This window comes from Acanthopagrus latus, chromosome 19, assembly GCF_904848185.1.
Source record: "Acanthopagrus latus isolate v.2019 chromosome 19, fAcaLat1.1, whole genome shotgun sequence".
NCBI lineage: Eukaryota > Metazoa > Chordata > Actinopteri > Spariformes > Sparidae > Acanthopagrus > Acanthopagrus latus.
This window is the reverse complement of record NC_051057.1, coordinates 6,609,071-6,624,674: the sequence shown is the minus strand read 5'-3', so window position 1 is coordinate 6,624,674 and position 15,604 is coordinate 6,609,071. Positions and strand designations below refer to the sequence as shown.

The window sequence follows — 15,604 nt, the reverse complement described above, 5'->3', positions numbered from 1 at the left end:
CAACATGCTCGAATAGCAAATGACTAACAGAGGGTCAGCTGCATGTGAATATTTGCATCTGGAGTGGATTCATCTGCCCGTTCGCATGTTGACGTCTTTGCATATATTTGCATCAAAGGGACTCATATGAGTGTTTCAATCCATTTAGTGCATTTACACACACTGTTAACCATATCTCTGGACATACCGTGGATTGTTTTTTTTGTGTTTTTCTCTCCCTGCAGGCGAGCATTGCTTTTTCATTCATCACAGAGTGGTCTGAAAAACAACTTGTAGAGACCAGATGGTGAACTCCCAGTATGCTGTAAACACATAGTAAACATTGTACTTGCTTTGAGTCAGTCCGAGTCACAGTACACTATTGTTGCATGGTTATGCAGTTGCAAATGGGAAATGTTTTTAATGGATTTGAGTGGATATGTTGAAGTGATGGTGAGAAGATCGGACATTCTTGGGTCGACTGCTGGCCTTCAATTATTTCCTTGTAGTGATTTCTGTTGAGTTTCATGTCTTTGCAAGTATCAAAGTCAGCATACAGCAAAGTTTCTCTGCAGGGAGGAAAATGCAATAAAACCATTGTATCTTTTCAAAACAGTCAGTGAATCATTCTTAATTTGGAATTATGTGCAATTTTTAAAAATGGACCATAGACACACTCCTATTTGTTAAAAACAGAATTATATTTTTTTATGTATATAAATGAACTACTGTCCCAGACATGAAAAATGAAAGAGATGAAGTCAGTGAAGGTCAATTTACCAACATATGAAATCTGAGACATTTTGAACTGGACGAGGTTTGATGGTGGCTGACATCACTGACTTTTTATTTGAGTAATATTCAATCCCATTCTCTGGCTTTTAGCAGGAGCCAACCCCAGGACCCATATTTGAATCGCTTCCCTGCAGTCTGTCTGTTTCCTGCTACTGTGTTACGACTGTGCTACCCTATGCTTGAAAAACTTGTGCCTCTCTAATAAGCTGCCTGAGGGCATTTCAGCTCATAAGAGCAGCTGAAGGATGAAGCAGTTTCAGAATGCAAAGTCAAAAAGTAAGTCAAGTGGGGAGGAGGGCTTTGGCAGGGGGGTGTAGGGTCGCACAGCTGTGTGATGAGCTCAGTTGGACCTGGACTGGCAGGTTGGAGATGCTTGTAGGACTGTGTCTGTGGGACTGCAGTCGTGGCAGTACACCAAGACTCGAAAACAAAGAGAAGGAACAGCTTCCCTCCCTTTTTTTATATGCTTCATAGTTCCAAAATTTGTACAACTAATTTATCTGGTTTATCGTTACCATTAATTTTTCAGTAATTTGCTCATTTCCATGTAGTTGGTTGTCAAACTTCAGTCATGGCAGCTGTTTTTTTACAGAAAAACACTTGAGGCATCTACACTTGGCTGGACAAACTCAACTCAAGATCCACTCGGCTCCTTCTTGTCTGACTGCTGACAAACGTCTCGCCAGCGCTTTGGCCAAAACCTTCCAGCCCTCTCCGGGTTGTGGAGTGCTACTCGAAAGAGAAACCTGCATAGGTGACTCGTCTCTGCAGCACACCAGCCTCGCTGGGCACTTATTTGAGGTCACCTAATGCAAAATACAGCCACCTATTTCATATTTCAAGGCGCCAGCCTATACTTAGACCAAATATTTTGGTGTCAGGGTCCATAAAAGTGTATACTTGAAGCCAAAGTCATATACCCCCGGCTCACTTCTCTTCTGGCCTCTTAGTGTCAAGCTAGCTGATATCTCATAAAAGCTGTCTTTAAAGCCTGATGGGCTCATAAAAGCTGAGCTAACCTGTTTAGATGGATACTTTAGCCTATGGCCTTCACACCTTATTTAAGACCTGCTCTTCACTCTTCTTACCCTGAGTACGACTGTTGAGCCATCAGATGCGTCGGTGCAACCGGAACACTGCACATTACAGTCATAGACATGAAAAAAAAATGTATTTAAAAAGGAATTATTCACTGTGTAATGAGTCTTGGGCTGTCACACATTTGTTTTCATACTGCTTTTATGCCTTTTTTTAAATAAAAGATTTAATGTATATGAGTTTTCGGGCATAATCCAGCAAATATTTATTTTTGTCTGTTTACAAAGTTTTGGGCATGCAATTAACTTCAATCATCAGCATCCAGCGCAGCTTTGTCTCGTCAAGAAGTGGCACTGCTCTGAACTCACACGTGTGAGTGTGTTTGTGTGCCTATGTGAATACATTACGCAGTCGAAACCATACTCTCAAGCCTCTCCCGCTCTTTCCCAGAGTGTGTAAGTGCCTCTGAATCAATAGATTGGGATTACAGGCCTTAACTTCAAAGTTCATCTCTTTCTTCATGGAGGATGCAGCTGTCAGTCAGAAGCTGCCCGACTGCTTTCTTCACCCAAAGTAACTTATAGAAAAGTTGCCGGCATTTGAGGTGAGGAAAGTTCTCACAGAGTGTGAGATCCATATACATTTGTTGACGTGCCCATACAACATAAATCATTACATTTAGATTTTCCCCTTCACATGATGTTTTGTGCTGCATGACAGAATCTTACATCTCTCAGAGAGGTATGTTTTTTTTAAGTTAATTGGAGAAAAATGGCTGCTGTTGTTGAATAGAAACAAATCCTCAATCTTAGCAGCAAATGTGCCCCTTCATTAACTGAGCTCTACAGTAAACGTTAATATATTTAAGTAAACAATTATATAAAGTAGAACAAACGCAGGCACATTCATTTTACAGGGAAAACAACTTGAAGCCGGCCTCTGCACACTGCATTTGCTTCAAATGGGCAGCCACTACGACCTCCTGGCTGTCCTTGACTCTGAGTTAGAGCAGCTGCAACAACCTCACAGGATCGGCTGAATAACTGATACATTTTAGGACTGCACCTGGGCATCCATCTTTTCTTTTTTTTCAGTTTTTATTTACTAGAAGGCTCTGGCCACACAGCTGAGAGCCCTGCCACAACACTGCCTCAAGCCATTTCACTTGCTTGTAGAGTCCCATCTTAACCAAATATTGGAAGTTTAAAACTATCAAAATTAGTTCCCGTTTTGTCGAAAAGCATCACACCTGTTTCTTTGTAACCATGGGTAATACATCTGCATGGCACAGCACGTAGAAACAAAAGCAGTTTTGAAGGCAGGGCAGAAGGCATCAATGTTGTCCCTTTCCATGGCACACCTGCACCTGTATAATAGCAATCCCTCAAACAGAAGAATGAAACAGAGTGAAAGAAAGACAAAGATGTTTATGACTCGTAGAGAAAAGTGGTTGCAGCACGTGTCCTTGGGGTAATAAAGTAAATTGTAGTAAAGAGGGGTGTATGCCTCTGAAGAGACAAAGAGATAGCTGAAGAACTGTCTCTTTTCCTCATTTTCTGTGAACCGTGTTTTCTTAGTTGAGGGCCTTCTGCGGTTCCCTTCAGGGCAGAGCTGTTTCTCAATTTTTCACACTAGGGAAGAAAGAGATGAACGGCACACCAGGGGCCAGCTGTGCTGGACAGGCTGTTGGAGGGAGCAGCTCCACAGACGCTGCTTCTTTCCCTTGCTAATCAGAGATCCACAAACCCCAGTCACGCCACCACCATGGGCGAGGCAGACATCCCAGATGATGGCCTCTTAAGACCCCCAAGGACCCCATATGGGCTGCTTTGGAGCCTGAAAGGAACCATGGAAACACACACACATACACACACACATTCACACCTAACTCAACAACAGCAACTGCCCCCATCAAGAAGTGGGGTTTTTAGCTGGCAAGGCGCCGCTGTCAGTGCATCAGTCACAAGAGGACATGGGTGAAGTCAGAGCCTAACAAATCCAGGGTATTATCAGGCCTTTGTCCAGCCTGCAGCTGTCACTTACCCGGCTAGTGGGAGAGGATGAGGGGGACAGAGGGGAATTCATGACCTATCCCTGTAACCACAGAGGAGATTGAGGCATTCAGAGATAAAACATACGGTTAGAAAAAGAAAAATAGGAGAGACGAGGCAGGAAAAAAAAAAAAAGAGGATATTTTTATGAAGATGGGAAAGAGAGTAAAGTGGAGAGGGAAAGAAATGCTGGGAGAGGGTTATATGCTTCAAATGCTTTTCGTTTGATTGCAAGAATCATGGCAGAGTGGGCAATATATGCGGATTTCCTCTGAAGACTCTAAAAAAATGTTTTATCTTTCCCCCCCCCCCCCCCCCCCCATTCAAAAATGACCAGCGGTAATGCAGATCTAATCTTTTTCTATCATTGCGGTAGGTCCCAAAGGCTGTCCATCTCCCCCAAAAATGCCTCATCTTTCTGTCTTTGAAATAAATGAAAGTCCACAGGGCGATGGAATAAAGATGAGCTAAGCTTTTGACTTGATGCAAGATTGCCAAAGGGCCCAAACTTAAGAAGCCTGCCCCCTCATCTGCTGTGTGGAGATACTGGGGCCAGAGCAAGAAACCAGATAATCTGATAGAATTTCAATCAACAGTGATCAGATAAGAAATAACAGACCGTCTGATTTTAAAGTCAAACTGAAGACCTAACAGTTCAGCCTTTTTTCACTTTACTTGGAAATGAACAAGTCTGTGACAACTCTCAGAACTCCTGTCAAACTTCTCTATAAATGTTATCCCTGGGATTATACCCCTCTCGTTCTGATTGGCCAGGGCTGGCCACTGACCTTTGGTATGCTCATATGACCCATGTTACTCTCAGTGATTGGATTACTCCTTTATTGGCCAGTGGCGGTGTTTATAGGACACGCCGGGACTCAGCGTGGCTTTGATCCACCAACAGAAGCGATAGTGTGCCATAGTTTGCATCCTCGGACTAAGCCTTGCAGTGTGTGAGACATCTGCCAAATCCTCCCGGATCAAAGGATGACTATTACACAGACAGGCGTCCACATATCCCCAACTGCAGCCTTAGAGGGCTCATGACCCCTGTCAACAGATCAGGTTAAAAAACACAGGTGGGATGGGGGGTCGCACACATGCATGCACTTAGAGATATGCACACCACTTGCTGCTTGGTCTGCTGCAAAACAAAAGCGCTAAGAAATATGTTGCTGCTGCAGTATTATAAATTGTTGTGGATAAAACTCGGAATGCACGATATGTAATTTCTGCTGCTAGAAGGTAGAGTCGGGTGCAGAGCCAGACCTTCTGGATGAACAAACACCAGGAGTCTGAATCTGCTCTGATCTAGAACAATTTGTCGATGGGAGGAGAGCTCTGGGATAAAGTGGATAAATATAATAAAGATAAAAAGTGGATTCTTCTTCACTGCCATTAATCAACCTGGCTGTGGCAGCGATCCATGGGGGTGAGCTCTATTGTCAGGTGTTTATGTATTGTAATGTTGACAGCCAACTGGAGCTGGAGGGGAGATGTACTTAACATCATTAACATTACATTACAAAGTTACAGAGAGAAGAGAGAAGTGTTCAGTGAGAGGCTGACCTTCACTGAACTTAAACATTTGCTATCATACCATCAACATACAGTAATTTGTCTGTTTGGGGGCATATAAACACAAAAAAAAGACACAAAAGATCAGTGAAACTTGCGCAAGTAACCACCATGGGCACTGAAATCTATCTGATGTGAGTAAGGGACAAATATTCCCAGACAAGGTAATGTTTTATTCAGATTACCTTGAGTCCTGTTCACTGACTTCTTCACTCACTCTCTGACTATAACTTCCTCTGGAAATGATAGTGACAAGCGACCAAATGAAACGTACCCTCACCTCGAGTAAACTTGGATTGGCAAGCTCTGGGGATCTGAGGATTGTTGGAAACATCTGGGATAGTGTAATTATCCTTTAAATACAGAAATCTCTACTTGTTGTGCCTTTAATCACCAAGCCATATTTTTGATCTAAAGTTCAACAATTTCAGCTTGTATTTTTTCTGCTTCTCTGTATTTTCATACTTCGACTAGTTTTGTAATCCTGTCTTGAGAAGGGAGAGGATGAGGTGGAGCAGCAGGACAGGAGGGGGATTGTCTGTTGTAGTTCTGAGCCTGAATCCTTGCTGTTTGACCTGACGCTGCATGCCTGTGAATTCACAGGATCCCCTCTCCTGATAAGCCTTCAGAATAAGCTTTCAGCCAAGCTCCTAACACAGCAGCAGTGCGACTCTACCGAACACAAGTGTCTGTAAAGTGAGCAGTAGAGAGGCAGGGAATCGGAGACAGCGCATGTGTTGGCATCTTTGTTTCTACATCTATGAGGGGCGGTCTGTATTCCACGCGTATGTTTGCATTTCGGAGCGACATGGCCGACCTCGGAGGCCAAACGCTGACATTTCAGTCTGCGAACACAGATGAATTTTGAGCAAATCTCATTATACAGGACAGAATGAAGATGCCGGCTGTGAAAATGCTGTGGCATATGGATACTTTATCTCACCCATGTTTTTTAATTACCTTACGTGCAGCATCCCATTTTTCCATGACTCACATTTTTGAAAAAAAAAAAAAAAAAAAAAAAAAGGCTATTGGAAAAAAAAAAAAGCTAAGCCCTGCTAGCTCATGATACAGACAGCTTGCCTGTACCCTTGAGTACACTCACACAACCTGTGACCTTTTTCCATTATGCACAAACACATGGCTTATAGCAAACCGATGTGGAGCGCTCATTCATATTCCCTCATACACATGCGTTGCTGGCTCAGGTGACACATTTATCCTAATTGCTGGAGAGGTCCGCTGACGTAAATTGCCGCCAGTTTCCCACCCTGTCTTTTTCTTGCCACGCTCGTTCTTCAGGCCCATTACAGATGTTGATGTATTCACAGGGGGATTTATAAGCGGTGACACCTGATGCATCGGCAACGATCATGCTGACTAATTACACATTGAGGTGCCCAAGCATTGGGGAGCTCTCAGGGAAGGCGGCTGAATCCATCTTCTTCACGTGTGGAGACAGGGCTGCTGCTGGCCGTTCCAGTGATAGCGGGCAGTGCCTCTCCACTTCCCCGGCAGCTCAAAGCTTTCCAGCTTTTTTTTTTTTTCTTACTATATGAATATATTTACATTGAAGAATGAGTGTTTTTCAAGAATCCCATCATCATCTCGGTACCCCCTGTGGTGGGCGGAGGACCAAGAGGAGAAGACCCTGCAGATAATCTAGAAATTGCACAGGCCTCCTTTGAACTGCCGTGACAAATTCACCCCTCGTTAAATCCCAGCCCCACTCCCGGTCCCTGCGCGACGCAATTTCCATTTCGTGCTTTGCTGCCAGTTCTTTAATTTGCTGGAGATCTTGTCTCAGCTCATCTTCTGCCATTTCACTCCCCACCACTTCATCCACAGAAATTTGGTAACATACGTTACACACTTTCATATATTGATGCTTGAGTGGGTGATAGAAGGGCAATAGGTCTTACTGTGCTGAAAGTGTATATGGAGTGTATAGCAGTCTTGTTTATTGCCTGGGGTGTGGCCCTTTTTGTCAATCCCCAGCTGCTCCCTGTGGTTCCTCTAGCCCATTGGTGCATGTTTTTGAGATGCTGATGCCAGCACTGACCCTCGCTGGAGGGTCAAAGAGAAAAATTTACGGCCATTTGTTTGGAGCCAACCCTGTCTTCTCTTTGACCAGCCTCAGGGATTAAACTAATTGCATGCATTGGACTTCCTCGAGCCGGTCTCTTTGGTCTGTTTCCACCCTTTACAAGTCTTGTAGTCTTGTCAAACCTCTCTCTCAAGCAAAGATGATGACTTATACTGTATTCAAGCATAGCATGCATACACTAGGGTGAAGAATTGCAGATGTGTTTTATGATTTCCCAATTACATGGTGATTTGTAGTTTTTAGGCCCTGTCCACATATTCACAGGTATTTATTGAAACTTAGCTTTCATAAACACGCTCACATTGTATTAGTTTAACATGTTTTAGGTTAAAATGCAGTTTTTGGAAAACTTCTTCAAGAGTGAAGATATTCTGAAACACACACTAGATTTTCTGAAATGACAGTGCAGGCACTCATGGTCACTTGCTGTTTCAGTCCTATCAGAGCATTATTTGCAAATCTCAGCCTGGATTATGTGCATTATATTGTGGAGTATTTGAGTTTGTTATAGAGGTTGTATATGTCAGAAAGACACAAAATGATTTGAAAGTGATTAATTAAATTCAGAAGAAGGTAATGGAAAAAGAGAGGTTAAAAAAGCTGTGACAATTTTTTAATAAAAATAGAATTATCCAGGGGGATTCTGTAAAGCACAGTCATGTTTCACTGTCTCATCCTTCATGTCCTGATTTCAGGATATCAGCCCTTGTACCTGTAATACATATAATAGAATCTAAAAGTAAAAGTAAATAAGAAAGGTTACATTGAAGAGTCAATAGAAATAAAAATTGTTCACAGTATTTCAATCACGAGAGAATCCAAAATTAATTAATTAATATTTTTTTACAGAAGATAATGTGTCATAATCCAACAGAAAATATGTGATAATGACTCATGTGAGAACATTTTTGGTACGTAGACTCCTCAGAGAGATTTTGTGATTGAAGCGCGTCTGCCCTGAGCAGCGGCAAGAAATGTCCCCCATGGAGTCAAGACACCGGTGGTGGTAGTGGCGGATGACTCTTCGGAGACAGATGATGCTGATGAAATGATGAAACTCGCGAATCTGCGAAGACTGGGTGATTACGGGGCATGAGCAAAACAGCAGCATGAAAGAACTGGAAGCAGAGAGACAATCATATTAAAAATGACAGCAGAAAGATGATGGGCTAACGGTGAAGGTATGTTGTGTCCTTTTGCATAGATGTCCCTGGCTGATGTGAGCAGCTGATATCAACTGACAGCCCCAGATAATCACAGGCAATTATGAGCGACCATGTGTTAGGACAATGATTGACAGGATGGCATAAGAAATAAACTAAAGACTAAGCATGCAGGAGAGTAGTCTTTCTTTCTGAACCTTCAGTTTCTGTGATAAATCAAGCAACCACACAGTAGGTAATGAATCTGCATGCCAGTGTAGGTTAATGGCCATGTGGCATATGGTTTTGGGTGTGTTAGTATGGACAGAGATTGTTTCTGAAAATGTACTCTGGGGGAGTGTGTTGATCTGATGGTGTTCACAGTCTGACAGCTAAACAGATCCTTCATTCATCAAATAAAAAGAGAAATGTCCCACTCTTCAACCCATAAAGCAATGTTACAGGACCGGACAACAGTAATGTGATAACTAGTAGTGTCTTCGGCAACATATAATAGAGGAAACAAATACTGCATCCATATGTGGAAAAGTGTCTGTCATCCTGTCTGTCCTACCGACACTTCGTCACATTTCTTCCTGAAAAACAGAGTCTGTCCCCGGCACTGAGAGCCAGGCGGCTCCCGCAGTTGAATGGCAGTGATTGTGTGACGTGATTAAGAACAAACAACCTAAACTCACCATGTCTTTGTCTCCTTCCACTATTGTGTTGTTGTAGTTTTTGTCTCTACCAATTTGTTAAAAAAAAAAAAACACAGCGACTGTAACCCTTCCCGACCAAGACCTCAGTGAAATTTCCATCAGAAAACACCATCCCTCCCTGCGAGTGAGAGTCAGACAGGTTCCTCTATTTACTGATGACGATTATGTAATTAGAGCAAAAAAACTTTATCACTTTCCACAATGCATGGTGGGTCAGGGTCTCAATCACAGCACATTATAACTGCACTGATATGATTATAAACAGTCAACGGGTACATGTTTAGATTAACTTAGATGAAAACCAGGGGAAACACATTAAAAAAAACACACGGATGTCGACATTATGATGTGTACCATGTCATGCCTCTTTTGGTTCTGCATAATTTCTGGGGGGGTTTTGGCATGCTGTTTGAAATGACCCACTGGAGAGGGTTTAAACCAGCGCCACTTGGTTCACTGTAAACAAAAAAGGCGGTGTAAAGGCGAGCCTTGATTGCAGCAATAATGCGGAGTCTCTGTGTGTAAGGGGCTGCCCTTGTAATCAAAAGTAATCGAAACTTGTATGATAAGAGAGAGCAACTTTGCAAGAGTCATATCTCTCATGAGCCTTTCAGTGTTGCCCTGCACATATAGTCTATTCAGCTCTGTTCTTAATGGGCTACAATTAAGTCATGTAATGTCTTTTCACATGGCACATGCTATTTAAGCAATCTCATGCAAATAAGAGAGGGAACATTGATTTTGTAATATGCAATAATAGGAGGAATGCATCACCCCATACCCTAAAAGCATAAGCCAACCTCACACCCCGATGAGCCACTTAATTGCCCACATCCACATGAAAGGCCTAATGCACGCCTCTGCTTTCCCACACATATAAAGCTACAGGAATCAAATGGAGTATAACTAATACAATTGATTTTGTTCAGGCAATATGAACAACACGATAACATGTCTCGCCAAGTGCTACTCAGGGGCACGCACCGAGATCCATTCATCCTTTATGAGCTGCTATTTACTGTGCTTTTAATGAAGCTTGATTGGCAGCGTGTCCTACTGCCCATTATCATCAGAAGGATGTGCTCATTCTTATCCGCAATTATCGCCGCATAATTGTGCCCAGAATCCTCCGGGCCCAAATAAGCAATCACTTCCACTGCTGGCGTGCCACCTGTAAGTGCTACTCAGGAGGACGCACACAATGACAGGGTGACAGGTCCTAGCCGACTTAGTTTCTTTCCCTTCTCTCACATGCTTTTGATTAACCTTTCCTTTTTTTTCATTCGGCACCATATCCTAGAGCGGTCCCACTACCTTTATCTCCTCTTCCTTCCCCTCACTCTATCAATCCCACTCCCTACACCCTCAGGCTCCGATCCGCTCTCAGCACGAATTCCTAACCTTTGGTCACTGTCGTCCCTGCGGTATGCATAAATGCAGGCTTATTATCAAGCCGGTTGTCTCATCATAATTATGCGTTTTGTCATGTGCTGCCTCTGTAGCTGGTGATAAAAGGAGAGCCTGATTAAGCTGAGGGAAGACTATTGATTCCTATTGACAGGCCCCTCAAAGCCCCTTAATGAAGAGGATGTAAATGAGGGTTTTCCACAGTGTTTAATGACTGTGTACCATAAAAGGCCAACATTCTCCTGCAGTCTAAAAGGGACATGCATCACATACAATGGTGCACGGGGGACACTTTCAGTTAAAAGGATGCTCAGGACAGATGAGGCTGGAAGGGGGTCTCGTGGGAAGAAAAAAAAATAGAGATGTCAATCAGGTATGCGAAAGGGAATCACAATGTGTCAGATCAAGGGATCCTCAACAGAATTTAGAGGGATGTTAGGGCTCTCGTATGAATTATTCAAACATGAGAAAGCATCACTGAAAAAATGCTTGTCAGAGTGATGTGCCAGGAGTTACTTCTGAGTCAGCCCTTGCTACAAAGCTTACCCTCCTAACAACCAATGAGTGTGCTTTCCCAATTCGACACGACGAGCCCCACCATCTCACCTCCTCTGTGTGTCTCTACCAGCAGTGAGATGACCCCCAGTAACCACGACCGGATACAAAGGCTGAGGCACGAGTTCCAGCAGGCCAGGCAGGAGGAAGACCTTGAGGACCATCGGCACATCTACAGCCTCAACCAGCCCTGGGTGAGTGTTCGATAGGAGCCACCAGAGTGGCACTGAGCTGCACAGACACGGAAAACATATGGTCCAAAATACCCTGGAATCAGAGCTGTTAGAGCGATTCCCCCTGATGCACCACTGAACACTGAGATTATCTCCAAAGCCACCAGCTGATTAATGGATTTCTTACGCTCAAATAATTTTGATCCTGGACAGCCTGATCTGAAACATATTTCCCTGACTACCAACTACAGACTCAACCTCACAACTACTCTGTAACACAGCAAAATAACAAAAAAAAAACCTATATGTTTTTAAAGCAACAACATCCTAACATATTACTAATTTAGTATATCAGTATTACCACAAATTAAAATTCCCTTTTGTTATTGGTATTCGCTTGATGATTTTAGCTATTTACCAGTTCATTTGATAATATATACAGATGATAAAAAATATTACAGTGAATGTTCTTCTTTCTAACTGATAGTGATAGAAAGTGAGCAAACACAAACACTGAGCATAAATGTGATTTGATTTCTGCAATCATTCCCAGCAGAGGATATTTTGTTTCATAAACCTACAGACTGCAATTAAGGGGAGTTCATACATTCCTGCTCTGCAATAATAACAATCTTACTTGTGAGACGAATGATAATTACTTTCAGTAATCCATGGAGGTGTTCCGATCGCCCGACACTGTCATCCTTTTGTGGACGTCATTGTTGTATGACTGCCAAACTATCTGAGTCGTGTCGATAAAACTTTAGGCTTTGGTCCCGACTTCTGCCAAAATTAAAAATGTGGGGTCTAACCTTTGACCTGGAACTAATTGCTAATTACTCAACTCTGTCTGTGCCTTTTCTGTCATGTAAATGTGACACACTTATGGCAGGAAGGCGGAGAGGAAATGAACAAGGGAAACAATCCATGACAAGTGACTGTTCAGGACTTTGAGGCAAAGAAAGGGGGGAGAAATTAAAGACAGTGAGGCACAGTGTTCAGTTTAATTTTCATTAGATGTGATTAAAAGGATTTTTAAATTATTTTTTTTTTAAATTAAAATGTGTTTTTTAAGCCGTTCTCCTCTTCCATGATTGATCTATACTAAAAAATGGGATTTCCTCATCTTAATTGGAAAAAATGTAATCAAGTTAATTCCTTTGTTAATTCGTTCAGACTTGATCTCATATTACTTCCTGCTATGCGTGAAAAGTTCAACAGGGCCTGGAGTTTAACTAAAGAAACAGTTTGCATCATCTTTCCACATACGTATTAAATCACTCATCATTTCAGCACACAGTCCTAAACCTTGTTTAACTCTAACTCATCTTTTTTTTATATCTGGCCAAACAGATAAACGACCGAAGTCAGAGTTCGAATATGTATATATTTTTTGCAGTGTAACAGCCTGAGACAGACAAAGTTGTGGTTATGGAGGAATTGCCAGACCAAGCAGCGCTATTTTCTAAATTATGGGTCAGAATGTCAGACCTCGAAAGTTTAGATATTTGGCATCCAATTTTCTGGAGAATTATCAGTGTCAGTTTGTCAATTAAACTGGTCTGGAGCGGAGGCCTGATGTGACAGGGGTTGTCTCGCCCATGCCTGCTGTTTTTTCTATCGTCTGGATGAGTTTGGGTTAGACGTGAAAGCACACTTCACACGCATGCTTTATTTGCACTGGGTTTCCTACACTGATGGTTGAAAAGAAAACTAAACGTGGACATGTCCCTCCACTGTTTTCTTAATCTCTCTCTCTTCCCATTTTGCTGTCAAAATGAGATGTTAACTGTTTGTTCAGCGCTAAGCAGTCTCAGTTGGTCTCTCTGAGCCTCTGAGCTCCTAATTGCTTGTGATTGTTGACATTGTTGAGCATACCCCCTCTTTTCCACTGGTAATAAGATATAAGGCTGGCCCTGGAGTATTGAAGTCTGTTTTATTAGTTCTCTTTCATGTTATTTCAGTCCTGTGAACAAGGATTCACAATGGCAGGGCTTGTTAGGAAAGATACAGGCATACCAATGTTATGTTATGACACTGATTAAAAGGAACACAAGGGAAGTCGTGTCTTAGTGTCATCCAAAGCAGAATGGATATGGCTGTATCGGAGGTGGATGGGACTACCATGTTGATTTATATATATATTTTATATTTTTAGACTGAAACTGAAAACTGTTTAACTTTCTGAAAAAAATGAATAGTTGCACAAAAATGACCTTGTGTGCCAGTACTCCATAGCGTAGTTAGTGATTTTTGTGCACAGAGATTGACATCTTTCAGTTCTTGCAGTGGATTTCAGCATGTGTCACTGCTGAATTTTGTCCACAGTGATTAAAGTGAAACCTGCAGGCCCTCCACTCTTTTAAAAATCAAACCACTCAGTGAGCGTTACCAAGAAAAGGCAAGATGCTTTAGAAGGCAGTTAAATGCCTACCACATCAAAGTGTGCAGAAATACACTTTGAAGCACGTTGTCCCTGAGCACTCAACAATACATCGTGATGGCTCCCACACACGAGTACAAGCTGGAACAGGAGCTGCTAGAATCTTGAGGCATGTATGACTCAGTTGTATCAGTTATACTATATATTTCTTAAACAAATAGCAGCAGCTCAGATTCACTGCGATATTATAAATAATGCTGATGACCAGAAGTCATGAAAATGTAGATTTTCAAAATTTTCTAAGCTTATGAAGGAAGCCACAGAACAATCATAGGTGCAGTTATTATTTGTTTAATTACGTCACAGTTACTAATGCTTTATCTTGGTCCAGTTACCAGAATAAAGTATTATCAGTTCACATTCTGCACCACTGATACGTTCACATTTTTACGTGTCATAGGCTACTTACCATATTGACATGTCTACAGAATGAGGTGGAGGGGACAGTAGTTGAGTCACAGGCGACAAGAGCGAGACAGTGACCGCAGTTTGACTCTGAATTTCAGTATTTGGAAGTGTGAAACCACTTAAAAATTTCGTGAGGGAACATTGTGAACATTTGTGACACCACTTGATAGTTCCAAGGAGACCTGGGGACAGTTTCAAGCCTTAACAGCTGAAAACATGATGTCCTCACCCTAACCAAGCGGCTAAGCACATAAGCACAGCATTGTGCACAAGTTTTATTTAATCTGTGCTATCACAGAAACATGTTTTGCCAACATGTATTCTGTAAATTGGGTTTCAATCATTATCTTGAGATGACAAATCTCATTTCTTCATTTTAAGAATGGATTAAGTTATATCATCATTTTGAGAAAACACATTTCTCGAGAGTCTAGTTTATCATGAGAAAACAACTTCATATTATTCAAAATAAATGGGTGTTCTAATCACTCATAAGTAATAACAACATTTTGTTTTCTTTTGATACATAACAGGTTGATTATCTCATTATCTCCTGATAATACGTTTCCTTGAGATAAGTAGATTAATTAACTAAAACCAAGCTTTTTAATCATGTGATATGCAATAATTAATGTGATCTTGAGATACTAGCATTAAGAAAATAATTGGACCGAGTTGTTCTCGCAAATTCATCCATGTTGGCTTGAAAATAGAGAGGTTCACATTTCACTCTGGACTTTGGATCAGCTGTTGAAAAAAACTGATTAATTTTAAATTCCATTTAGTGGTTTAGATTGGGGCTTTTAATCACATTGCATGATCTTCATCAGCAGAAAGTGTCTGCCCATTTTTCATGGAATGTAGATTTTCAAATTAAAACATGTTAATGATTGAAAGCTTAACAAAGAATACCTAAAAGAAATGACTTAGAGGTGAAGGTATTTCAAGGATTGGAACTAAAATAAAATTTGGCACTAACTTTACTGATTAAGTCCCAATATTAACCCCAAATAGCATAACACCCAAATATTTCAGAATAGGGCAGAGTATCTATCATATCAGTTGTGGTTTGATGTGCAGTTTTAGAGTGGTCACAATACCTGATGTATTGAACGGTCAGTCAAGAATCTCTCAAATCTGATGGTGTCATTTTGGTTGGAAGTTTTTGTTGGCTGTCTTGCAGTCCACAGTCCAAATCCCCTGATAGCT

At 41.7% G+C, this 15,604-nt stretch overlaps 1 protein-coding gene across 5 annotated transcripts in view; it reads left to right on the top strand.

The window, feature by feature from the left end:
- LOC119008605 (partitioning defective 3 homolog) overlaps window positions 1-15,604 on the top strand; it is a 377,798-nt gene that overhangs the window by 347,885 nt on the left and 14,309 nt on the right. For all 5 annotated transcript variants that reach the window (XM_037079110.1, XM_037079112.1, XM_037079111.1 and 2 more), the window contains one exon: window positions 11,445-11,565. In XM_037079110.1, coding sequence (XP_036935005.1) covers window positions 11,445-11,565 — 121 coding nt within the window. The remainder of the gene's footprint in view (window positions 1-11,444; window positions 11,566-15,604) is intronic.